This window comes from Echeneis naucrates, chromosome 3 (genome assembly GCF_900963305.1).
Source record: "Echeneis naucrates chromosome 3, fEcheNa1.1, whole genome shotgun sequence".
NCBI classification, from domain to species: Eukaryota; Metazoa; Chordata; class Actinopteri; order Carangiformes; family Echeneidae; genus Echeneis; species Echeneis naucrates.
The window spans coordinates 402169-428631 of record NC_042513.1 but is presented as its reverse complement, the minus strand read 5'-3'; the positions used below and the strand labels follow the sequence as shown (position 1 = coordinate 428631).

Sequence of the window (26463 nt, the reverse complement as noted above, 5' to 3'; positions counted from 1 at the left end):
TAGCTTGCATCCATTTACATAAAGATTGACAACGAATGGTCTAACAAATACATTCTCAATTTATTGTTTTAATGTAATAAATAACATATTAGTAACCTACACATTGGTTTGTGCCATTTTGCTTTCCGTACACCCAGCTGTGTTTCTATTTGCGTTTCTTCCGTAAGTACATATGGTAACATAGCAACTATGCACAGCTCAGCAGTAAATCAGCATGTGTCGCGAACGATGCGGTTCTTAGAGCTGGCTCTTTGAAATGAATGACAGGAACTGGATCCTGCCTGGCTCAGACTTGCTGAGAAAATGGTTACTAGCACACCCACACAGAGACGCTGGAAACAGGTGGGAATTGAAAATGAGTGGTCGGAAGAGAAGCAAAATTTTGATGCATTTCAGTTTCATTGATCAAGCAAAGGCAGAGTGGGTGACCAAGGCTTCAGTCTACCCACACCTTCCACATGTGATGGCATGGAGACTGTGTATTATGCCCACATCCATCCCTCTGAGTGAATCTTCTTTACAGAGGGAAGGAACAGAAGCAGCCCCTCAAAGCTGAGGCCTTTCTCGAAGCCAATCTTCTCTAAAGACTAGTTGAAACTGTTACTTGTTTTTCTTTTTGTTTTACACATTTTTATTTATTGTTATTGTGTTGTTATTTTGTTCTTTTTGTATTTATTGATGTTTCACACTAAATATTTAAAAGTTCATGAATAAATAAGTATACAATCAGAAATTGGACCTTTTCTCTAATTGAGAAGGGTCTTTGTTTTGTACTTATTAACATGTATTTATTGTGTACTCTGCTCCATGTTGAGTATAAAATATATAAATAATTTGACATGATTTAACATAATGTGTGGTTTTTACATTTAGTAATTAATTTTACATATAATTGTACTTTATTTAAGGTAATAAATTAATTTAAGCAACAAATAATCCGGGGATATACTTGAGTCCCGGAATTCCTATCACTAACACGAACTGTCGCCTCTGCTAGCCCTGTACCAAGATGGCAGCGCTTTAGGCACGTCTCTCCACAGTCAATGAGGCGACTACGTGTATATGTATATCTATGGGTTGACAAACCGCCTCGACTCTGAAGTCGTCACGACAGTGTCGTAAAGCGCCAGTGTTGTGGTCGCAAATCTGAACTTTCGTCCTCTGAGTGCAGCCGTCAGACGCCCTTCAGAGTTGAAACTGTGTTCCTCCCGACTGAAACTCTCTCAACGCAGACATTAAACCATGGCGGGGACAATTGCACGGAGAGCTATCGACCACCTGAAGAGCAAAGAGTTCAGAGACTATTTGACAAGGTGGGAAATGTAACCGGGCGTCTCTGTTAGCACGTTTGCTAATGAGTGTGAGCTAGGTGATCGTTGAGTGGCTGGATTAAACATTAGTCCGTTGTTAGATCTTGTTTAGCAGCAGTCTCAATTAAAGCTGTCACTATTTCGCACTAATTTTGTGTACCAGGACCTGAATTGAATCAGTTTTTCTCCAGTGTCCTTCAAGGACAGCTGCTTTTCTTCTGTATTTCTGTAGCGCTGAGTGAACTTCTTACACCAGTTTGTGAGTTTAATTCAAATACAAAACAGGAAACGGTGCAAGATTCGTGTGTTGAAGCTATAAAAACGTACAAGAAACACAAACATCCAGAAACAACCAGAAATCTGTTCAACTTGTTCGCAGCTAAACATAACTATAGTGGAATTGTTGCAGGCAAAGCTGCAGGGTGAAGTTTCTGGCTAATGTGTAGATATTCGACTCTATTGTACAGAGCACCTTTGTTTACATTTGCCACAGATTACAGTGAAAGTCGTCTCACGATGATTCAGAGCCATTTTGGTTGACATTATCACACAGACAAGGCTATCTGTGGGTTATTGTGTTCTTAATGTTAAAGTTACATTTAGATAATATAGTTTGAAAGTCAACTCACTGCATTGACACAGAGACTTTGATGTAATGCAGTATAACCTAATTTAGTGACACATGAACAACTCATTATATCATCTAAAACTTTGTTAATTGTTGTATGGCTCACATCATTATCTTCAGTCTGAACTACATGACATATAAATGTGGCCTGTTCTTATGTGGAAGATGGTCCTCTGTGACCTAGACTCTGTGTGACTTATCCTTTTTCTTCCTTGTTCCATATGGCACCTGAAAAAACCCCAAAACATAAAAAAGCACGGTAAGCACTTTTTCTTTGTGTTTGTCCATCTTTCTGTTTGTGTATAACTATGTTGCTCCTCTTTTGTCACACTTTGCTGGTCTATGTAGATTTCTGTTTTGACCTACATGAGCTGTACAATATAGCCGATATACTATTAAATCATGAATCTTATTATGCATTTGTTTAATTGTACCATTTTCAAATCTTCATTAGCATGCTTTTAACATGCTTCTCTGTGTATTTTCAATACACTTTTTTTTTTTTTTTTTTTTTTTAATTGGCCCAGCAATAAATATTCTTTGTATCAATTGTGTGCACAGCACTTCTGGGGTCCTGTAGCCAACTGGGGTCTTCCTATAGCTGCCATCACAGATATGAAGAAGAGCCCTGAGATTATCAGTGGTAGAATGACCTTTGGTAAGACAAAAAGACACTTGCACTGATGAACTAAAAATAAATGTACGACTGCAAAGCACAAACAATACCCCTCCCCTTTTCTGGTTAACATTGTAAGGTAAGGCTTGTCAGTTTTACTTTGTCTCACTTGCGTTTTTTGTTAACCTCTTCACATATTTTTTTAGGAGCATGCCTGACAGAAAACTTTGCACCTATCATTTATCTGTAGCACTTGTAGCACACTGTAAGTTAAATGATAGTAGATGTTCTTTTCTAGGTAAAAATCTAACTTTTCATGTTTATTTTAGAGCAGCGGTAAAATGTGTTCAGACTTCATATGAAGTTAGAAGTATTGGTTCATAAATATCTATCCTCTCTTCATTTTTTTCTCTCAGCTTTGTCTTGCTATTCACTTCTCTTCATGAGATTTGCCTACAAGGTGCAGCCACGCAACTGGCTACTGTTTGCCTGCCATTTGACTAATGAGACAGCACAGCTAATTCAGGGAAGTCGTCTCATCAAATACAAGTAAGTAGTCCTTTTTTTCTCTCTCTCTCTTAGAGAGGTGCTGTATGTTATATTGTATGAAAATTAAGATCAAGTTGAAAATAACTAATAAAAATAAAAACTAATAAACATATAAAATAACTAGTTTGTGCGATTAAATTAGAACTGACTGTTTCTGTGTTATTTCAGCATGGAGAAGAAAAAAGCATCTTACTGATGGAGTGAAACAGTTTGAGAACATTCACAACAGATAAGCACCATTTTACTATAACGATTACCCAAACATAAACATCAAAACTGTGGTATTGCGGTACTGAAATCATGGTTTGTTAACAATCATCTACATGAAATTTTAGTCACATTTTACTGGACAGAAAGCAAAGGCTTCCTTTCAATATTAAAGGTCAACTGCTGTGATTCATTTTTAGATTCTTGTAGCTTTCAACAAGGCACACAAAAGTAAAATGTACATTTAGCTGACCAACCTGACAGTTGCCTGCTTTTGCTGTAAAACCTTTCAAACCTGGGTAAAACATTAATCATCAATCATCTTATTTCAGGTTAGCAGCATTAACATTTTTATTGCTTTCATACTCCATTAGTAATTAAAATATCAGGATATGCTGTGTATTGAAAATATATTGTGTATAAGGATCTAATTTGAAATCTTCATTACTCAACAATAAGTTATTGCTCATTTAAAATAAAAACTGTCCATACTGTAAATCTGTATAATTATGCAGTAATGGTCAATTTGTAATTGACCATAATCTGGTAAAACAAATGGCTCCTGTCAGGGCTGACAAAACATGTACTATGTGTTGTTTTTGTTGTTATTTGCAATATTTTATTGTAAGTATATAATTATAATAATTCTTTCCCTGATTAACAATTTGATTCTATCGGTTTATTGAAATAAACTGGTAATAACCAACTTGAACACGTTTCAGTGTATATATTTTTTTCCTCTGGAATTTAGTTTCGAAGTTTATTGTTGTTTGTCTTGAAATCCTCCTCCATGGTCATTGTTGATGTCAAAAAGGCCACTGCTCTGTATTTACACTCAATCCTTTGCACTACACTCTAATGTCCCTGCTGAATTAACACCAAACATTGAAGATATATTTTCAACAAAGGTCGAAAGTAAAAGTCAAACTAATTGTTACTTTATATGGTTTACTTTTAATGCATACACTCCAACTCTTACACCTTTATGGGAAGGTTGAAGAGACCTTGATGAATGCATTAAGCCACCATTTTGCCCTTGAAGTGAAAAACAAGAAATTAAAAACTGTAATATTGCAAAAGAAATATACTCCATTAATCACAGTTTTACTTAACTAGAAGCACACTGACCATTCTCTTTCAACAAATGTACTTATCTAAAAGTACTCAAAATGATCAATAAACCTTTGTTTGGACTATATGTCAGTACTGATGCATAAACACTGAATACGCAGTATTTTAAATGCTCTCATTTTGAACCAATCCGAACTTTAAATTGTGTTGATGTAATCAACAACCCGAACCCTGTTTATACATTTTGTATGAATAATCTTTTGGAATGCAAAGAGACGACTGTAGCTGTGAATGAAAACATTTCATTTAAGTGCAAATGCATCAAAAAATGTTTGTACGTACAGGTCAAGTGAAGTAAAGCAACATTCACACCACAGTTATTACTTATCACTGGAGATACAGATTCAAGAAAGAGCATTTTATATCTTTTTTTTTTTATTTTCTGAATAAAAACTGAAGGAGGTTCAGTAACTAGATATGTCCAAAATGGTTACACAGAAAAAAGTGACGCATCTTGACAATAGTGATGGGGCGATACCCCACTTTTAAGATTTGATAAGATACCGATTACTTTTTGCATAAAATATTCGTTGCCGATTACTGGTCATTTCTTATTAGTGAATAATTTTTTCTCAGTCATAACATTAGAACCTTTAAAACAAATCATGTCAAAACTGGCCATATAACACCTTTATTGTGCACAGCTCAAAATTTAACATAAATACAAAACTTAAATATTAATTAAAAAAACAAAACACTGAGCAGCATTCTTTTCAAAACAATGAAATCATTCTGACAGAAACGTAAATCAATATATTTACAATCAGTACAATACAATAAATAATAAATGAAATCATGAATGAAATACAATTGTAAAAAAAAAATGCACAATTGAACTTTTACTTTGTCAAACTAACTATACCTTTGGTGACCAGCATAATTTGGTCCTGACAGAGATCTAAGTATAAACTTTTGTACTGAAAGACCGTTTCTCAAAAAAAGAATGAGCTTCTCTTTCTGTTGGTCATTTCTCAATTTTGTCCGCTCTATCAGAGACTCTCAGAAACGCTCACGCTCCTCGCCGTGTTGTTGCTTGCAGGACGTAGACACACAATTTGCGGCTCTTGTTCACGTGACTCGAATGGACCAGTTCAATATGCTGCGAGCTGGGGGGTGTTTCGGCACAAAACACTGAAGTAAGTTACCAACAAATATTTGGAATACACGGGTGCGCTTTTATTTCGCATATATTAATTAGTAGTCGACACTTCAATGGAGTAGTCGATACCAAAACGGGTGACGTGCGGGTATCGATATATCGATACCGTGGGATCGGTCCGCCCATCACTACTTGACAACGAAGAAGAAAACAACAATGGCGTGTCTGAGCAGCGAAGAGTGGGGAATAATCTGCGACAAATTTGCCAACGCCCAAAACCTCACGGATGTGGAATCGAAAAACGACCCAGATAACGACCCATTCAGGTCTAAATACAAGGCTCGGGAGCTGCTCAGGGAGATTTATTGCTCCCTGAAAAGCTTCGAGGCCGGAGAGACGGAGGAAGACAGCGACCAGCGCCCAGAGGAGCAGCCGGTGGACGGGCAGCCGGACGAGGGCATCTGTCGGGGCTTCAGCGGTGATTCGCGCGATGGGCTGCGGGCCGCTAAACTTGGGGTTGTGGAGTATTATCTCGGCATCAACCACGTCGAAACGGAGGAGCTGTCAGCCGGACAGGAGCATCTGATGAACTGCATCAAACAGCTTGAGAAATGCAGAGTGTCGTCCGAAAATGTGTCACTGTTCATCCATGTCAGGGTATCATTATCTTTTTTAGCATTTAAGCAGGCTAAATCATCTGCAGTTTGTATTTTAACCAGCATTTGTTGCTCATCTGAGCCAAAACGTCTGGTTAGATACACTGTTAAATGACGTGACAGATTATGAATGAGTTTCTGCCATCCAGTTTTAACTATTTCACCCGTATTGATGTTGGTTTGGTATAGCTCAGAGGGCACTACTTCTAGAAGTAGTGGCCTCTGTGCATAGCACGAGGCACTACTTAATCTTTTCCATACTTATTATTATTCCGTCAGATTATCGGCAATTAATGCGGGTCGTACAGCTGGACGAACCCCAATATATATATCAAAACGTGCGGCTCGATCGTGACAAGTGTGCTAAATTCTGGTGAGTAGATCGTGACAAGTGTGTTAAATTCTGGTGAGTAGATCGTGACAAGTGTGCTAAGTTCTGGTGAGTAGATTTTCCGATTTTTCCCAATGTTATTCCCAAAAAAACAGCCGAAATTTTCCATAGAGCATGCATGGGAGCCGTCGAAAAATCGCCTCCAAATTTCACCTATTTTCTCAGTCGCGTAGCTCTGTCATACGTGCACCTAAAATGTCATTCAAGCTTTAAAACGGAGGAAATCTTGTGCTCTTTCCAGAACAAACCTTTTTCTCCTAAACATTATACTTTACATTATACTACGAGCTCTCAAAGGAGCAGTCAGATTCACTTTTTCTTCAAAGTTAGAGTGGAGACGCTCGTTAACTAGAGTGAGAGCACTGTGAAAAACTCGCCCACATTTTAATTTTTAACTCGAGCTCACGGCCAAACCGTGAAAGGGAGACCAATGATTTTTTTTTTTTTTTTTTTTTTTTTTTTTTGGCAAAACGTAGACACAGGTCTTGGGATTCAGAAAATCTAATTTTCAGAGCTCAGCTCCTCACCAACACCTGCTTTTGCCCCAATTGACTGCAATGCAAATCAAGGTTTCCCTCAATACAATTTCACTCTGTCTTCGCACTGTCCTTACACGATCATTTTAAGGACTTTCTCATTCAAATAAAGACTTTCGGAATCCCCAGACTCTTCTGTTTTCGCTTTTCGGACCGGAGCTACGGTTTGCTCGCAATTCGCAGTAGTTCGGGAGGTGGTCAAAAGCCACTTTTCGGAGAATTTTGGGGAGAGTCTGAGCTCTGACCAGACTGAATTCTCAAATCACCGTGGCAACCGCAGGTCCCTCAGCTCAGGTCTGTGTGCAGCTGTTGCTGTGGATCAAACCCACCCCCTTTGGAGCCTCACTGCTTCGTCATACTTTGTCACAGAAACGCCATTCAAAGTTTAAACGGGTCAGAAGACCTTGAACTCTGACCTTGAACACTCACACATATACACAGACACACAGAGACAGATATAGACACACACTCACACATATACACAGACACACACAGAGACAGATATAGACACGCACTCACACATATACAGAGACAGATATACAGACACACTCACACATATACACAGACACACACATATACAGAGACATCAAGCTCAATCGGTTCTCCGAAACTAAATTTCACCAGGAAGGCTTTCCACAGCATGACGGTACATGGGTTGCTCGTCCAGGCAGGGGCGACGGGCCACCGACCCGTGGCACTTCAAAATTTCCCTGGAATTTTCTAGTTGTATTTAAGATCCCGGCGAAGTTGGCAAGTTGTTAACATGTGAATGAGCTGCAGTTGGAGATCAGATAATGTGTATCTCTTGTGCTGGCTGTTTGTGTTTCCAGAACCAGCTGGGCATCATTTGGGCAGGCCGGGATGAGACGGACACCGCACAGGGATTCCTTGAAACAGCAGAGTCCATCTATCAACGTTATATGAAGGAGGTAAAGATTGTGTGTATGGCTATTGCACTGACCAATGGATGACAGGACAGCAGAAATTGCAACAAGAAAACCTTCAATTCACACTCCTGAATCATGAATAATCTGTTTTGGAATTAACAGGCTACTTGTGTTGCATAAATATTATTTTCATGTCTGTCAGGAACCTGGTAGGGAAAGCAACGCATCCTGGTCTTTTTGGCATTTTTATTTCACTTTTTAGAAAAATAAATTTTCTATTTATTGCAAAAAGGAAGCAATGATGTGTTGTTCTAATAAGCCTTCAAAGTTGGTTGATCATAAAACTAAAATGCAATACAGCCAAGTGCAATATCCAGATAGGAGGAGCTGCTTGATCAGGGGAAAATGTGCTCCAATATTGCTGTGCATTTTTAGCACAACAAGCACTGTAAAGCTGCAGAGATGCCCTGGGCTATAAATCATATTCTCCACACCCAAGGCAACATGCATTCTCAAAACCCCATCGTTATCCTCGCAAAAAATAAATAAATAAATAAATAAAAAATTTTGAAAATTAGTCACAGGAAGCACAGTTCTATCTCAAATTGTGACTCATGATGCAATGTCAGCCAAAATAATCATGTGATTTTATTTGCTTTTGTCTCTCATGCAGATGGTTGTTTGTTGACACCAGCATTCTAAAGACAAATTTACTCTGAAGCCAATATGGTTTCAATTAAAAATTCTGTTGCGCAAATCCTCCAGAAGAAAATCCAATATTTTCTTTTTTTTTTCCAGGATGGGAGTCCTCCCACTGATATGACAGAGTACTTTACTACTGAGGAGAAACTGTTGACACATCAGGAAAGGACCAAGAGGTTACTTGCATCGTTTTAACACCCGTATACACATACACACATTTATATTACATACACAGCACAGAGTAGATGCTTATTTGTATTAATGGCATTACTTCCTTACCTTGCTTTATCCATGTACTTTGTCTTTATTCCTTATACCTTTTTTCTCCTCCCTTCATCTTTCCTTTCAAACCTACCAGGTTTGAGTTGGCCTACACTCATACCATGTATTATCTTGCTCAAGTCTATCAAAATCTTGGTGAGTCTGATTTTGTGTGAATCCATTTTCAGAAGAGTATAAAGTGAAAGTATATCTTAACGAGTTACTGATAGAGAAATTCCAAATACTACATATGTTTTAAAAAAAATCAGACATCAGACATGAAGTCCTCATCAGAATTGCATTCATGTTTACTATTATATCTATGTTTTTATCATAAAGATTTGTGTTAATATATTGCTTCATACTGTTTTGATGATAATCAGTAAGTGAAAAAAATTGTCTTGCAGGTGAAACTGAACGTGCTGCCACTTATTGTCACAGTACCCTGCAGAGACAGTTACAGTTAAATCAGTTCAATCCCATAGAGTGGGCCCTGAACGCTGCAACACTATCACAATATTACATCACTAAGGTAGGCTCAGATTCAATCATATAAATTAATTAGGACTGCTGCAACAGTTCATTTTGAATATAATCAGTGAGACGTGCATACGCCTGTATGATTTATTTATTTTTAGGGCCGATACCTGGAGGGCAGACATTGCCTTGCAGCAGCTACTGTCATATCAGGTCTGGCAGGAGAAGTTCCCTCTGAGGCTGCAGCGCAGGAAAGTAAGGATAATCAATATGCATATTGAAACACGAACACTCATTTGCTTTATTCCTTCTGCATGCAGCTGCTCTTATTAACTCTGAGTCAAACAAGAGATACACAACTGTGAACAAACTGTTGCTGTAGTCATGTGTCCACTTTTCCTTCCTGTTCGTCGTTATGATCACTCTTCCTCTATTTGACCTCTTCCCCCTCACTCTCTCTCATTTAATCATCTTCTCCTTCCATTTTACTCAGGTGACATGGAGAGTGATCATAGGGAACAGCTCAGACAAAAGAGAGCAGAGATCGCAAGATGTTGGATAAAATACTGTCTCAACCTGCTGCAGGATGCTAAGAAGTTGCTTGAGGTACTGCATAGTTGTACTTATCTGTGCACATTCATGTGCCTTAAAATTTTTTTTTAAATTGACTCATGACTTGGGCTTGGGTCACAAGACTTCTGTCTTATGAGCAGTGACTGTCAGTATGCCTGAATAGAAAAAGAACCATCTACAAAACCTTGACTTTATTGACAAAATACCAAAAGAAAAGAGCAATGCTCCCAAGATTATGCTAAAATAAAAGAAGCACAAAAGGTCACAGATTATCACTTGAATAAGCCTTGTCTTGCATGTTCATACATACATGTACAGTACAGGCCAAAGTTTGGACACACTTTCCTATTCATTTGAATTAGAAGGTGTGTCCAAACTTTTGGCCTGTACTGTACATGTATGTATGTGTATGTCTCTGAGCTTATATGTACAAAACAGTTTTTGTGGAGTTAAAATTTGCTTGTACCATTGTCTGTGATCAGGACACTATTGGGGAGCTAGATACCGATTGTCAAGAAGAGTTGAAGAGAGCAAGAAGGCATGAGGAGGAGGAGGAAGAGAAGGGAAGAAAGATTGCATTGCTGTTTGGCTCCGAAGACACTTTTGACTCCATTGCTAGTCTGGAAGAAAAGGTCTGTATATGTTTGATATGGTTTTCAGCCATGCTGTCATAAAGAAACATATTTTATTATGGTTACCATGTTAAATCTCTCCTAGTTTATGTCAATAGCAGCAGAAATGTTTAGCTCTTTCTGTTTAACACTATAGGACTGCCTATTTTTAATGTCATGTATTAATAACAAATGTTTTGATGTGATAGTGTCAGTCAGAAGAGCACAAGTTACAAGTGCAAACAACTGAGCAAAAAGCTGGGAGTACATAAAGACTCTAGAATATTGAACTATGTAGAGCAAGGGTCGGCAACCTTTGGCACGCCACGGCATAAACACTGACATGCTGTTTTGATCCTCGCTTTATCCCCAGAAGGCGATCATAAACTGAAAATTAATTAATTTAGTGTAAATACCTCAGACTGCTTTATTGCATGCGCCTCCTGATAGTCTTGTTTGACACTCCGAACAAGCTGGTTTAGCAGAAAGAAGTCGGTGCTCCAGAACTGCAGTCAGTGTGTTAAACGCCAAACGTCCTGGTCCTTGTGTGTGTTGTTGTGTCTGAAGTGGTGGAGTACTTCAAAATTTGCGGCCATTATCTTGGTCGGAAAGTGTGGAAATAATGCCAGTAACTTCAGTAAATTCCTCTGCTTTACACGTTACATTCTCTGACTTCAGCAGGTCCCGCTTCCACATACTCTGCTAGGGCTAAAATGTTTTTCACCAACTCCAGAGAAAGTTGAAGCACATAGTCTGTAGCCCTAATGTTTTGAAAGACTTCCAGGCTTCTGAACAAAACAATCAATTCGGCTCGATTTGCGTTAGCCCCGCCCACTGACTTTGATGGGTGAGTTTGACAGATAAAATGACAGATTCATGAAGCGCTGCAACACAGGACCATGAAACAATTAAATACATAGTGAAATAATTATATATATTTTTACATTATATGAACTGGTATTTTAATTATTTAATGATACAAGTATTTATTTAAAGATTTATTGATTATATTTCATTTTGTCCCTTTTGGTCCTCCATAATTGCTGTGTGCACTTTCTCATGTAAAAAATGTTGTGTGCCGAATGTCAAGTGTTAAGCGACACTTTGAGACGAGGGTTAATCCTAACCCTAAAAATGATTGGATGTGTTGTATGTGGATGGAGTAAAATTACAGGTATGTCAAATGTTTTTGTATATTGTGTCATAATTTAACTTGACATTATTGTTGATAATAGCACACTCATTGAGAAGAAAATTTCAAACTGGCATTTCATGTCACAAAGGTTGCCGTAGGGTTGTGAACGATAAACTGGATATACGGTTTGAAAAGTGAGAGATACGGTTGTGTCTGTAGCACAAGCTGTAACACAGCATTGATTGGATCGGGTATTGCGAGACTAGAAATCGAGCTTTACAGTCTCTAAAACAACGTGAGAGCTGTGGCTGCCCACAAGACAACTCTGGCACATGCTCCGTAGCTGGCATTACCGTGACGAAAAACAGAACAACAGTAATGTTAATAACTGCTGCTTACACTTCAGTTTGTAACATGTTTACATTGAAATGTTGCACTGTTACTATTTTTGCCTACCTCCAACAAAACGATGTGCATTTAGCAAATGCTTCTTTGGTCCACATCTAAAAATAAATATACTGACGTGATTTGGGTTTTTTTTTTTTTTGGACAGTGCTATACAGCAACAATGCTTGGGGATATGTGGTCTTTTAATTTTTTTAAAATACTGTAAGAATGTCACTTTTATAGAATTGGCTTCTTTACTTTATAATGTGATTTTATTAATGTCTACATCAAGAAATGTACGTGTATGTATGTAAATGTAAACGTGGAATCATATCGAATCATTGTCGTTCTTACACTATCAAATGGTATTGAATCGATCTGTATCAAAAAATATATCGTTTTTGAATCTTAACGTAACCCGTGCACCTAGATGCGTATCGAATCGTCTACCACAGAGAGATGTGCAATCCTAGGTTGCCGACTCCAATGTAGAGTAAATACCAACCTGACCAATTACATTAGATTAATTAAAATGTTTTGCTTTATATTATATAGGTGCAGTGTTTATTCCCATTGGACTTCACTGAAGCCAGAGCTGTATTTCTAGTGGGACAGAATTATGTCGCACAGGTACGCACACATGCATGGAAACAAGAAGCAGATACACAGCAGTCCAGCAGACTTTACAAGATGAGTACTTAAAATACATACTGAGACCTTATCAAAAAAAAAAAAAAAAGCATAGCTGCAAAGCTCTTTGATACTCCTCTCAGTTGTTCCAAATGGAGGGAAAACTATTTACTATATATAAACATGGACATACAGTCATGGTGTGAAATGTGAAGTCAACACATAAGTAACTTAAACCTAAGTTGACCATCAGAGTGCAACTCCACTGGTGAAGCAGAAGTCTGTTTGTATAGAAGCCAGTTGATAAAACGGCCCCCTTCTCACTTGATTTATTATCTTGGTCAACATTTTCCTAATGGTTTCAAGTCTTCTTCAATACAACAGGGTGTTAAGTTCTAAATGATGGTTCCATTTAGAGAAAATAGAAGATAAAATCATGAATGCCTCAGGATCAAGCACAAAGCAGGTCAGATTCAACCCTCACTCACTTTCAAAAACCAAAATGGTGATTGTCAAGATACAAACTCAAGTGCAACTACTCAAACTAGCAGCTGACATCATGGCTGGCTGCTAATTAAGGTACACTTGAAATAGGCAGTTGTTAATTTAGCTGGATTCTCCTTGGTACTTTTTTCTATTTAATCTGTCTGTATTTAATATTAATTGTGGCTATGTCTGTCCTCTCTTTTTCACCTGCAGGCTAAGGAGTACTTTCAAATGGATGGATACGTGACAGACCACATAGAGATTCTGCAGGATCACAGTAGTCTGTTCAGGGCCCTAGCATTTTTTGAAGAAGATCTGGAGCGACGCTGCAAAATGCACAAACGTAGAGTTGATATGCTAGAACCAATCTGCAATGGTACAGATTTTGTTCTTGTATTTCAGTTTTCTTTCTTCCTTCCATGATAGTTAATCTAAGATGATGTCATAACTAATGAAATTTGGCTGATCTTTCTCTCTCTAGACTTGAACTCCCAGTACTACCTATTGATCCGCAGACAGTTGATGTTTGAGTTGGCAGAGACGTACAATGAAATGTTGGACCTGAAACTGACACTGGTCAACAGACAAGCGGACACACAATCACTAGATAACCACACCATTAAGAAATTCAACCACCTCTGCTCTGCCTCTGCCAAGTGAGTGTACTTCAATATGTTGGGTATTGTGTACCTCTATGCACATTACTCTGTGTGATTTGTAATCCTTCCCTCTCCAGGTACTTCCAGATGTTCCTAGACTCTCTTTGCTCTCCAGAAGGAAAGCTCCCAGAGCACCTCGAGGAGGAAGTCCTCCGACCGGCTCTGGTGGCCCGCTTCAGAGTAGCCCGACTGCAAAGTCGACTGATAAGCTCCATACCCCCTGTTCAGCTGGATAACCTCAACAAGTCTCTGGAAAACTACAAGTATGAAAATGTAGCTTCTCATTTATGGTAAAATAAACAAACACACACTGTGTTGCATATCTTTTAACTGGGTGACATTAACAGAGACACATGAAAAATATAAAATAAAAGGCAAGAATATATTCAGTCAGATGAATTGAATAGGGATGTACAGTCTACATTCTCAGTCTAAAGGTTGCCAGCTGCCATGTTGAGTTTTGACATGATTCACCGTTTGATCATCAACAACTTTTGCTCTCTGTCTGTTGTCTAGATATGTGGTCCAGTATTGTGAGGCCCATCCTGAGGCAGCACCTGCTGTAGAGACAGAGTTGGAGCTGAGTAAGGAGATGGTCGGTCTGCTTCCTCTCAAAATCGAACGGCTCAAAGCAAGGATGGCTGTAAACAACTGAAAGATGCCACTGCTCATTGACTGTACGTTGACAAATAGATTAAACCCTAACCCTATCTACATGAGTCAGTCCAAATATATCACCTTGTTATTTACACGCCTGATAGTTCCAGAAAGTGGATGGCAGATAAACTGTATTTGTATTGTTAAGAGCCTCTTGTATTTTTCTTTTGTTTGTGGCAATGCTGCTCTCTCAAGACTGGTGAAAACAACACACTATACATATAGTACTTCAATTCAGAAAGCAAAACATCTGTTAAACATCAATATGAAAATGCCTATTTCACTGTATTAAGAAATAATTGAGAAAATATCTACATATCTAAATATCTACAATTGAATGGAAATTTACCCAGCACTTGTTTCTTCATATCAATTTTCTCCTGCTTTACTGGAGCCATGTTAAAGAAACAAAGAAATTCATGTCTGATAATGACTTTTCACATGAAAAATCTAATCTTATACACAAGTTGTACATAAAAGTTTTATTTATTTTCATTCCCCTTTATTTTACATTCAGTTGTCATCTTTGGCCTTATCGTGATTCTTCCTTGTTTGCATTGTTAATCAAATTGGTTTTCATTTAGTGTGGCTTAATTTTCAGTTTGAACTTCAACACATTTAAATGTTGTCTTCATTAACTGTAAATCTCTGGTAGAGAAGCTAACGTTAAAGTTTACTGTAACCATGGTTACTGGAGCCATGTAAATAATAGACGGACTCAGGTTCAGATTGAATCCACCTTTTACTGCCTTGCTTTTGCTTCTGGAAAAAAAAACATCCCATTGCAATGAACTCAACCCCACAATGTTGGTTTATGAGATGTCATAATTTGCTTGATGCCTATAACATCCAATGAAACCTGAGTATTTTTCTTCTTGTCTCTGAGGAATCATACTGTCACTAAATACTACTTCTAATGTTATTAAACGAATGAAATAGGGTCAGTGACATGACATGCATATTTTTGTGTGTGAGTGGATTATTTCCTCTAATATAATTAAATCAATTCATGAAATGTATCCCTTTATTCTATGGAACCTATGTCATTTTCAGTACTTTCAAATAATTATTTTCTTTTATGTTTCAGCTTGTCAAACCCCAAAATGTCAGGTGGCACACCTGTCCATGCAAATGAAAAAACATAACATAAAAACATAAAAAAATTGTATTTTAATGATAAGAAATGTAAAATTGAATACAATGGTTTTAAACCTCTCAAATGAACCTAATTTCACAATTAAAAGTATTTTTAAAGCTGATTAAATTTAATTTCAAGAACATCTGTCCTACATTTTGTATGTTCTCAAATGTCAGTATGGCACAACCATAAATATTTATAATAATAATTTTAATATTAATATAATAATTTTATTTTGAAGAGGATGTTGCATCACCCAGAAGACCCCAAGTGACCTTTCTGGCTGAGTAGATGTAGATCTTTAAAATATTGATTAAAAAATTGCTAATTTTAACTCCTAGGTGGGCTGGTATACTTTTCATGTCAGGTGGTACAACCCATATGAAACTAGGAAAATGTTATTTTATCATAAAATACTGTTCTGTCCTTAAAAATCAAAAGTAAGAACTTGCTAGCAACATTGGAAGCTAATGCAGGTGTCCATGTAGAAGCCTGTTTAATATGAAATGAGCTGTGAATGTCAGGTGGTGCAACCAGTAAGTCAGATGGCACAACTGCAGGGAATTATATGAAATAATCAATGTGATTTTAAAATTTAATATCATCACTTACATATCTAAAATGATCATTAGTTTAGATTATTAGTTTATTAGTTGACAATATTATCCAATTCAAACATTTTTCATGATACTTTTTAATTCTAGATGCCACTATCAAGTAAAGAAAAATCAGCACAGCACTTAAAGAGAATTAGAAATGATCCAGCTTTAAGAGAAGCCTGTAATACATCTAGATCAACTATAGTGCGAGTATTAATGGTTATTTTGCAGTTATTACTTTTTTACAGTAGACATACCTTTCAGGTTTGCTATGGGTATTTGTCAGTATATTTGTTGTCATGTTTTATAGTTATCAGAGAAGGAAGACAGAGGGAAAAATTGTGAAACCCCCCATCAGCCAGATGTCTAGAGCAGAAAAGGAATAAAGTTAGGCAACAGTGGAGGCAAGACCAGACAAAGCACGGGGAAAGGAAAAGAACTATGGAGGAAATCTTGAATTTCACTCCTGAGTCAATAGATGCAGCTTCTCACTAACCCCCAGCAGAGTTTCAGCCTGACCCTTCCAACACTGATAGGGAGAATATTGTCAGTGTAGATGTACAGCAACCCAGCCCATGCTAGACACTGCAGTGAATAGCAAGCAGTAACATGAAGTGGCAAGCAGTCCCTGAGGTTGTGCCCCCTGTAAAGGGAACTTTATGGATGCACCAGGTCATCTCCACTCAACCTGGCAAAATCATGCACAGAGAGATCCCTTGTTTCTGCAGCAGACCATCTGCCAATGCCACAATCTCACAACGGTCAGTCTCCAAAAAGCCAGTACCCAGGCCAGTGCTCAAGATGACATTGATCTGAATGTGAAGTTCATCTTGGTGAAATATGAAGGTCAGCCATTGGTGGGACAGGTTCTTCAGGTATTTGTGGATGAAATTTAAGTGAGCCACATGCAGCAGTTGGGAGGACAAAAAATTTTCACTTGGCCCCATCCTGTTGATGTCACTTTTCACTACACTACTGATGTGCTCAAAGTGATCTCTGAGCCAGAGCCTTTTAATTCACAACACAGACGCCTTATAAATGCGGACTGGGACTATTTTGTTTGGGAGTCCACCAAACAAGCAGTGTTTCTTGAGCTACAATCCCGTGGGAAGACCGTTTGGTAGAAGCCATCGAGAGGAAGTACACAGGGCTGGTCAGCAACTGTCATCAAGCTGGTTGGAGAGCAAGGTGTGTCCCTGTGGAGGCTGGATGCTGAGGATTCGCAGCCCATTCCTTGGCCAGAGCCTTCAGTTATTTAGGCATCGGTGCAGAGAGGAAGAGGAGAGCAGCAGCACCAAAGCAGCAGAAAGGGCCTCAAGATGGCTATGACTCAAAAGAGGAGATCCATGGCAGCTAGCTAGCCGTCTGGACACAAGCCGGGACATGATCAACCTCGGTCGGGTCACCTGTAGGAGGGTATATGATTGTTGAAAGACCTGAAATGCACATTGAGTCCAGGCACATCACTGTGGATGTGTCCAGACTTGGCATCAGTAGATGTATGTACACAGTATGGCCCCTCCATGCAAACCATTTCAGTGAATAAAAGCTAGCAATTCTTGCTTCAATTTATGTTCATGGTAACCTTTCTAATACTTGCCAAAACATGTAGATATAACAGCTTGGCACTCACTAAACTAATATTCTCTGAAAACTGAAATGAGACAACTAACTGGAAAATTCAGCTTCAAACTGAAACCACTTACAAATTCAGAGAGGTTTTAGGATCACATTCATATTTCATCTAGTCTTCAACATGTGAAATTTAAATGTTTTTGTTGTCAAGCACATACCTGCCATAAACAACAAACAAATATGAAGTTAAACCTCCCACATTGTGAAAACTATGTGCGTTAGACATGACAGTTTCAAATAACATTTTAAAAGTAAGTAAAATGAGATGTTAGGACTATTGTATTTTCTGTCTGCTTATCTGCTTATCTTATAACAGTAGGAGAAAAAAATTGGTCTTAACCTTATTAAGCTGGAAATACCCTCACAAAATATTACCACGCTGGTGACCTCAGTTCTGGGTACAGAAACAAAATCATGAGTTGACAGGAAAGTCTGCAGTGTATGACGACTTATGGCTCATTCATAGGTTGTGCTTTGAACATGCTGATTCAGTGGCCCAAATACATCAATTTAATTGACTTATTAATAGGAAAACTGATGATGTTACCTCAGTCATCAGAGACAGACTGACAGCTAAACTAGTTCTGTGGAGCTTTAGTGAGTTTAGTTATGCAGCATTGCTTTGTTCACAGAGGAGAATTAATCCTGCTGTGTTAATATATGTGAACAATGGTGTATTGTCTGTCTCTCCTGTGGTTCAGAGTGATGGAAAATAGTGCTATCTTTACTGCCATAAACTCCACTACGTACACAATAGACTTGAATCCTGCATACTGTGACAGGCGTGGGAATGGAAACCAAAGAGAAACTAAAAGCAGACTTTTTATAGATGCAGTACATTTTTAGCTGCAGGTAACCATGTTTATATCATGTGTACTGTGACTTTTCAACTGCCTCAGCACGACAGGGGCACCAGCAATGCCTTAATATCTGCATAAACTTGTCACTCGTGTTTGTGTGTGTGTGTGTGTGTGTGTGTGTTGGAGGGGGGTGACTGTTTATGCATGTGTGTTAATGGTGGTGAGGCTGGGCAGGCGAGTGTGTCATTTCCTGCAGGGAAATGATAACAACTGATGTTACCACTTCCTTCTCAGCATCATACAGACATGTCAGCTAAAATAAACACTCCTTACTCTCTCCGTTCCCCTGAGCAGTTACATACAAAGAAGAAGAGTTATAGTAAAGCAGAAACAGTGAAAGTGAGAAATGTAGTATCAAGTCCATAGAGCAGATCAGAAACATACTTCACATTTATATACATACACACACACTTTCTTGTTCCACTCAACCCACACATGGAAAGAATTCAAATGCCGAAGACCGTTACAGTAAAATGGGAAACACAAAAAATATCCAAACCTTTGAGGTTTCTTAATGATGAGAGCTTGGCTTTCATTTAATGCTCCAAATTGTTAGTTTGTCTTGGAAACCATACAGAAATCAGTGCATATGGAGCTACCAAAGAGTTAAGCGTCATTACAACCTTCTATAGCAACTGCAGAGTGCAGTGAGAATCTACAATGTGATGTTGAACTGATGATTCTTACAATCACAAAACCGCAGATGCTATCAGCTGAGTTTCTCTTGTCACTAATTAAGTGATAAAATCAGTCTAAATATGATGCAACATTTAAGTTTTCATGAACTTATTCCTGCAGAACCCTCATAGAACGTAATAAATATACATATATACATATATATATATATATATATATATATATATATATATATATATATATATATATATATATATATATGGCATTACATCCTGTCCCCTTTGCAGAAAAGCATCCCTAAAGAACGATGTCACCACCTACATTCTTCATGGTTGGGATGGTGTTCTTGGGGTTCTACTGTGATTGGCAATTGGAGTTTAGACCTAAAAGCTCTATTTCTCCACTGGATCATCCAGATGGTTATTGGCAAACTTCAGATGGGTCTGGACATGTGCTGGCTTGAGCAGGGGGACCTTGTGTGCGCTGCAGATTTTCATCCATGATGGCATAGTGTGTTACTAATGGTTTTCTTTCAGACTGTCCCAGCTCTCGTCAGGTCATTGACCAGGTCCTGTCGTGTAGTTTCTCATGATCATTAATGCCCCACAAGATGAGATATCGCATGGAGCCCCAGACTGAGGGAGATTGACCGTTATCTTGATCTTCCTCCATTTTCGAATGATTGTGCCGACAGTTGTTGCCTTCTCACAAGCCGCTTTCCTAAATCAAATCAAATCAGCTTTATTTGTATAGCGCCAAATCATAACAAAGTTACATCAAGGCACTTTAAAAATAGAGCAGGTCTAGACCAAACTCTTTATAAAATTAGTTAAAGAGATTAGTTAAAATGAAAAAATCTCTTTAAAGAGACTAGTTGGTACTGGGTCTAATAGACAGGTTGATAATCTGGATGATGAGACTATAGAAGCTAGCTCTGAGAGATTCAGAGGTGAGAATGATTCCAGATGTACAAAAGGCATTGCAGTTGATTCAGGTCTATTGCTCTATTCAGTAGAAGATTGTTGTCTAATGTAGGTAAAAGCTGATTAATTCTTTCTCTGATTGTAAGAATTTTATCTTTAAAATTTTTTTAATTTTTAAAATTTTCGCTTAATTTTCACTTCAGATAAACATCTTCTATAGCTGAATTAATACCTCGATGCTGTGCAGCCAATTAAAGTAAACTCAAATGTAATGAGGTAATGGTCAGTTTTGGGGAAGAATTGTTAGCTTGTCAATTTCAATGCCATATGTTAGAACAAGATCAAGGACATGATTGTAGCAGTGAGTTGGTTCATTCACATGCTGGGAAAAGCCAATATAGTCTAGCAGGCAAAGAAACCCAAAACTTAGACTGTCGCTTTCTACATCAACATGTTTATTGAAATCTCCCAGATCATGATTTTATCTGTGCTGAGTACTAACTCTGATATAAACTCAGAAAACTCTGAGGAATTCTGAGTACGCTGAGTTCAGGATTATAACCTCAACATCAGTGAAAATGTTGCGGATGCCCTGTCCAGGTTGTAGTGAGTAGAATACTAAGGTGGCATAGCAATATGTTATGTTTTGATTTATGTAGTCAGATTTTAATATATAATGACTTGCGTTTTAAGGGGGCAAAGGCGGTTGTTAAATCCCTCCTAACTTGCCTTTCTGGTGGTAAGGCATGTTAACCTTTGGATGTTGTCATCTTCACTACGGGAAAAAGTCACCTAATCACCTGTTTAAAATAGTTAACTTTCACTCTCACCAAACTCATCAGACCTACGAGTGTTTCTCTTTTCCTCTTGGCTGCTGCTCTTTCTCAGACATTAGAAAGCCATTTTTTTTATATAGTTGAAATATTAAATTATATAAATTATATATTTTTTAATATTGCCTTTTAGAATACTGATACTGTTTTAATTAAAATTCCACACTGCCTTTTTAATTTTACCAGCCTTTTTACCTTTTTAATTATTACAGTATACGTGTATGTATATATAATTTCCTTACTTTTAAATTGAATATATTGAGATATTTATTTGAGTATTTATTATAATGGAAACTAAGGCAGCCCCAAAAGCACTGACCCCTGATCGGAGGAAAGCAATGTGGTCTAAAGCATTTGATGCCAAAGTAAATCAAACCAAACAAAAGCAAACTGCTAACTCATCCAAAAAATAAAGTCAAAACTACAACAATCCACAAAGCCTAAATCCCGTCTCATACCTGTTGAGCTCAGTAGGTGATCAAATACTTATTTCATGAAATAAAATGCTATTTAATAATTAAAAATTGTACAATGTGATTTTCTGGATTTTTGTTTTTGATTCCGTCTCTCACAGTTGAAGTGTACATATGATAAAAGTACAGACCTCTACATGCTTTGTAAGTGGGAAAACCTGCAAAATCGGCAGTGTATCAAATAATTGTTCTCCCCACTGTATATATTTATTACGCTACTGAAAATTTACAGTAGAGCAGTAACTTTTCATTAGTGAGTATTTTATCCAAGGCATTACATGCCAAACTGTAACAAACAGCTCTAACAGCTGTTCCTCTTACTTTATCCTACACATTCATCATTAACACTTGAATAAACTGCGCATTACATGACAGTTTTCTTTCGCAAACTTCTTCTTGTTCTTCTTCTTCTTCTTCTTCCAGCTCCTAACAGCCCAGGAATATTGTGAGGAGCTTTTTACTGATACTTAATGCAATTAAATCTTACAAATAATCTCCACATGCCAGAGGTACCGCATCAAGTGTGAGCATTTAATGACTACAGAAGTAAGATTATTTATGTATATATATATGGCACACTGTTTGGGAAGTATATTCTACAAAATATATCATATTTATTTTGAAAGCTTATGATAGAACATTTGTTTACAAATTAAATAAGGAAGAACACACAATGGTGGTACAAACATTAAAAAGCATCCAGTATCTGCTTGACATACATCCACCTTAAAGAGAGGCCACTCAGTAGTAATATGTAAAAGCTTCTGCAGAGGGTTGTTGGGGGGGGGGGGGGGGGGGGGGCTTTCTCCTCAAATTCTGGGAGAGTTTACAGCTGCTAAATGACTGTATTTGTGGCATAATATGAAACGGAGCCAAAATACAAAATTAACCAAATACAGTTGATTCCTTCTTAATTTGGACAAATGGCTTTTTCTCTTTTCTCATCGACATAACAGATCAGATCTTGGCTGCTATGGTCTGGTATTTCCTCAGTCCGAGCGCACAGTTATGCAAACTGCAGCCTGATATCTGAAAATGGAGGCAGCAAACACAAAAGTTTCCACTGAGGATGTTCAGGCACTTTCTTCAGCGGAGGACTGAAGGAAACCGTGACGTGTGGAGGGCTGAGCTCTTCAGGGGGAAGTCTGTGACGTAATAAAAGTAACTCACTTTTATTCCCCTTCAACACGATCAGGAGCTTAATCTCTGAAGGCACAGTCTGCTGTTTTACTTGTGTTTCATACAAGAAAGTCTTGTTTTTTTGAGGATGAAACTGATTCTGCTCCTCACTATCTACTGCCTCGCCTTACATCATGGAAAAGGTAAATATCTTTTATGAAATCTACTTTTTGTGTTCCGGTCACCTCCATCAGGGCTCCTTGACTAGTAAAATGTGTTGAGTTGTTGTTCCGTTTCACTGAGATCTGACTGTTTGTCATCATAATGTGATTCCCAGAAGAAACTGACTCATCGGTTCATTTCAAGTCTTCAGTCCTGGCTTTTGATCTGATGTCAGTCCAGCATCCTCCCACAAGTGGCTTCTAGTTTCTTCTTAAGACTTTTGTATAAAACAATTCACATTGCTCAAATGCTCTTATCCTTAACTATGAGCTTCAGGAGGGCATATATAGTATTCAGGATAAAATTTGGATATAGTACGTTGAAAAAGGGTGTTTTTGCACTCTTAATGAAATGAAAAGACTTGTGAATCGACATCAATCGCTGACGGGTGGATGATTCACACATGTAACGTTGTTTGCTAATGAAACACTTGATAGTTTTCAGCTAGTATTTTTCTGCAGGATATTGTTTGAAAATAACCAAGATAAGTGGTCAGCTTCCTGTGATGTGTTGATAAAAAAGGTTTAATTATTTTATTTCTTATGCTAGCACATTAATGAAGAGAACACAGACCCAGACAGGCCAAAAGACCATCCGTTAGTTCAGCCTGTTCAGAATAATGTTTTGCAACCAGACGTTACTCAAGAAATCGCTTACTTTCCGAGAATTGTTGCATAAAAACAACCAAGCAATAAATTGAATTTGACATTAATATAAACTTTCTTTCTTTTTTTTTTTCTTCTTCTTTTTTTTTTTTTCTTCAGGGGCACCATTGACTGCTGTGTATAAGTATGTGACATGCAAACCTCAGGGCAACATGTCCAACTGCGTGACTCACCAGACTCAAAAGATGCCATGGAATCAACACCTGCCAAGCAAACTGGCTGCCTCAGCGGCACAGTATCTGTATGTACTCATTTGTTTTGTGTATCTCTTTGACAGTGCACACACTTAGGAAGTTATGGTTTAGTAGTTGTAATAGCAGTGAGTTTGCGTCAGTGTTATAATAGGAAAAGCAAAACAACCAGCTCTGTGATCATTCCATATACTACTGTCAGATAAATCTATATTTTAAACACAGAAATGTTGATTCTACATTGGATTTCCTGCTTTGGTTTACACAAATCCAGCAACATGCCCTCAGTCGGGGCGTATTTCTGTTTTGAGAGAGAATATGTAAGTGTGAGGTATGTGACCAACAAAAGCCAAAATAAATGAGGATGTGGACAGACAAAGAAAGACACTGGAGACACCAGAGAGAATGCTGGAAAGTTAGAGCTGGAATAAAAGGAACTAGAGTGCTTGGTCTGGTTCACAGAAGTGTTAGAGAAAACAGTTAGAGAATTAAATCTTTTTTACCAGTTTTGTTTTACTTCCTAGGAGTTTGAAATGACTAGAAGAAATGCTGGTACTTTCCCGGCAGAAAATATGGACAAGTCCAGCAATGTTCTGGAATATTTTAAGGCATGTCTGTAAGAACTGTATAATAGGGAAATGGCGTAATGGTTTGTAGAAAAATAATGACACGTTTTATCTATACTTATCAATTCAAAAAGTCACGCTCATTTCCTTTTAATGTTGATGTCTGTTTATGACAAGCCATGCTACCCTCTCTACCTTCATGCTTTTGTGGTCCTGTCACATTTTTTCTGCTCTATGTTGTACATTTACTTCAGGTAAGCTGTGTTACTTCCAAAGTAATGCATTTTTCAGAGGGTTTATTAGCTCAGAAATGCACGGAATTATGGTGACTATTGTTTTAATATGACCAGGCTTAAATAGCGTACTGAACAATATCATATCGCCCATGTATTTCTTAAGTGGACATACCACCTAGAATTAATGAGCCAATAAGGAAATGTGTGTGTGTGTGTGTGTCTGTGTGTGTATTTGATACATGTGATAGGATTTATGATGTGACTGCTGAGAAGTCTGCGTCACAGTCTTCGTCTTAGTCTTAAATTTCATTTCCTCCTTGAGAACTCCTCTTAGCAGTCGTTGCTTTTATCACTTGATGATGTTATATTTCAATGAGAATAAAGTTTTTAGACATGACTATTTAGAGTCATGTTTTACCCAGGCTCTATTAACTCTTCAGTGGATTTAATAAGTTACGTCTTTAGATACTTGTTAAGTGTGTTTTCAAACAGATCTGTACAATAAGATGTAGAAATTTTTCTTTGAAGAATCAAAGTGCATACATGTATTCTGAATGCTACTCAGATCATATAAAACAATTTTGTCAAAATGATGATAAAAAGTCCTGCTTTTAAGTATGAAATGGTTCTGAATACACAATATTGTAAATAAACAGGGATAATCTCACAGACAGGCTCAAATGTTGTGGACAGCCTGGACAGCTTTGAAAATTACTCTCATAGAATGTTGTTGTTGTTACTCTATGAGTCTTGCCAAGCCTCAATCGTCACTTTCGGTTTACAAAATAAAATGAAATAAAAAAACCACCTGGGCCAAAGCAGCAGCCCTCTCCTTTGCAGTTGCTCTGAACAGGAAGCTAGAGGGAAGTGTTAAGAGGAAGTGGGCTGCTGTGTCTGGTCTATTGTTTTTTGTATTTTGTATTTTGTAAGTATTTGCCCAACACTCTCATTTTGGAAGTACAACATTACATATTACAGACACAGTAATTGAGTAATTGACATATTTATTTTAACAATCTAAAAAGGAGAGTCTGTCAACTAAGCAAAATTTTCACCTTTATCGAGAATATGCAGAGACCATACCTTTAAGGTTAGAAATATGGAGTTTCTGAAGTGAATATCTAATTTCGGAAATACAGATTTTTGGCTTCTAATGAGAATAATGTTGTAAATGCATGTAAGAGTTTGGTGCTTGATGGAGTATTATAGCAGAAGTCTCTGGAAGAACCATACCTCATTCAAATTGTTATTCAAAGTGTTTTGTTTTGTTTTGTTTTTTTTGTTAATCTGATATTCAAAATCTACTAGTAGTATTTTTTTAAGTGATAATACTAGACAGTGATGTCAGACAGCTATAACCTGCAAAACCCCATCATTTTCTTTTTTTTTAAATATATCACTCTCAATCTGTTTCCAGTGAGGCAACACCAGTGGATGATGAACGTCCAAAGACAGAGGAGGAAGAGATGTATGAGAAGGAGATGCCTTTTATTAGTGAAGATGGGGAGTCACTTGGAAATGAAGAAGGTTCTGGTGGTTCTGAAGGCTCTGCAGCTGGAGGTATAACCATGGAGGAAGAGGCCTTTATGGCTGTAGAAAATGAGACAGGGTCAGGGGAGAAAAACATGGACCAAGAGAAAGGTAATTTTACTTTTTTACTTCCATCTCTATGTCATGGCATCCCCTTTTTCTTCTCCATGTTGTCTGATATGTCCTTATTGTTCTGCTTGCAGACAAGAATGTGAGTCCCGTGGTTTGGTCTCTGGTTGGCCAGGCAAA

At 37.7% G+C, this 26463-nt stretch overlaps 2 protein-coding genes across 3 annotated transcripts; both read left to right on the top strand.

Annotated features, from left to right (window-relative positions):
* Window positions 1-1130: 1130 nt before the first annotated feature.
* Window positions 1131-4027, top strand: mpc1 (mitochondrial pyruvate carrier 1). The gene is made up of 5 exons (XM_029498093.1): window positions 1131-1313; window positions 2194-2197; window positions 2500-2596; window positions 2971-3103; window positions 3272-4027. Exons 1-5 carry the CDS (start codon window positions 1243-1245, stop codon window positions 3297-3299), a joined length of 333 nt encoding a protein of 110 aa, XP_029353953.1. The 5' UTR covers window positions 1131-1242; the 3' UTR covers window positions 3300-4027.
* Window positions 4028-5560: 1533 nt separating this feature from the next.
* Window positions 5561-15547, top strand: kifbp (kinesin family binding protein). 2 transcript variants are annotated; one of them, XM_029498927.1, is made up of 13 exons: window positions 5561-6197; window positions 7954-8052; window positions 8809-8888; window positions 9071-9129; window positions 9381-9505; window positions 9612-9705; window positions 9944-10056; window positions 10506-10655; window positions 12712-12786; window positions 13486-13648; window positions 13754-13928; window positions 14009-14221; window positions 14448-14580. In XM_029498927.1, coding segments are annotated over exons 1-13 (1788 nt in total). In that variant the 5' UTR covers window positions 5561-5756; the 3' UTR covers window positions 14449-14580. The 2 variants fall into 2 exon arrangements, with proteins under 2 accessions (XP_029354787.1, XP_029354786.1); XM_029498926.1 differs by having other exon boundaries at window positions 5563-6197; window positions 14009-14194; window positions 14448-15547.
* Window positions 15548-26463: the final 10916 nt, after the last annotated feature.

Bases quoted from the DNA above. Each gene is read 5' to 3' on its own strand.
- kifbp (XM_029498926.1), top strand. From the start codon at position 5,757: ATGGCGTGTCTGAGCAGCGAAGAGTGGGGAATAATCTGCGACAAATTT. The intron at 9,130-9,380 runs GTGAGTCTGATT...ATTGTCTTGCAG, and splicing joins TCAAGTCTATCAAAATCTTG to GTGAAACTGAACGTGCTGCC. The intron at 9,706-9,943 runs GTAAGGATAATC...CATTTTACTCAG, and splicing joins TGAGGCTGCAGCGCAGGAAA to GTGACATGGAGAGTGATCAT.
- mpc1 (XM_029498093.1), top strand. From the start codon at position 1,243: ATGGCGGGGACAATTGCACGGAGAGCTATCGACCACCTGAAGAGCAAA. The intron at 2,597-2,970 runs GTAAGACAAAAA...TTTTTCTCTCAG, and splicing joins CAGTGGTAGAATGACCTTTG to CTTTGTCTTGCTATTCACTT. The intron at 3,104-3,271 runs GTAAGTAGTCCT...GTGTTATTTCAG, and splicing joins AGTCGTCTCATCAAATACAA to CATGGAGAAGAAAAAAGCAT.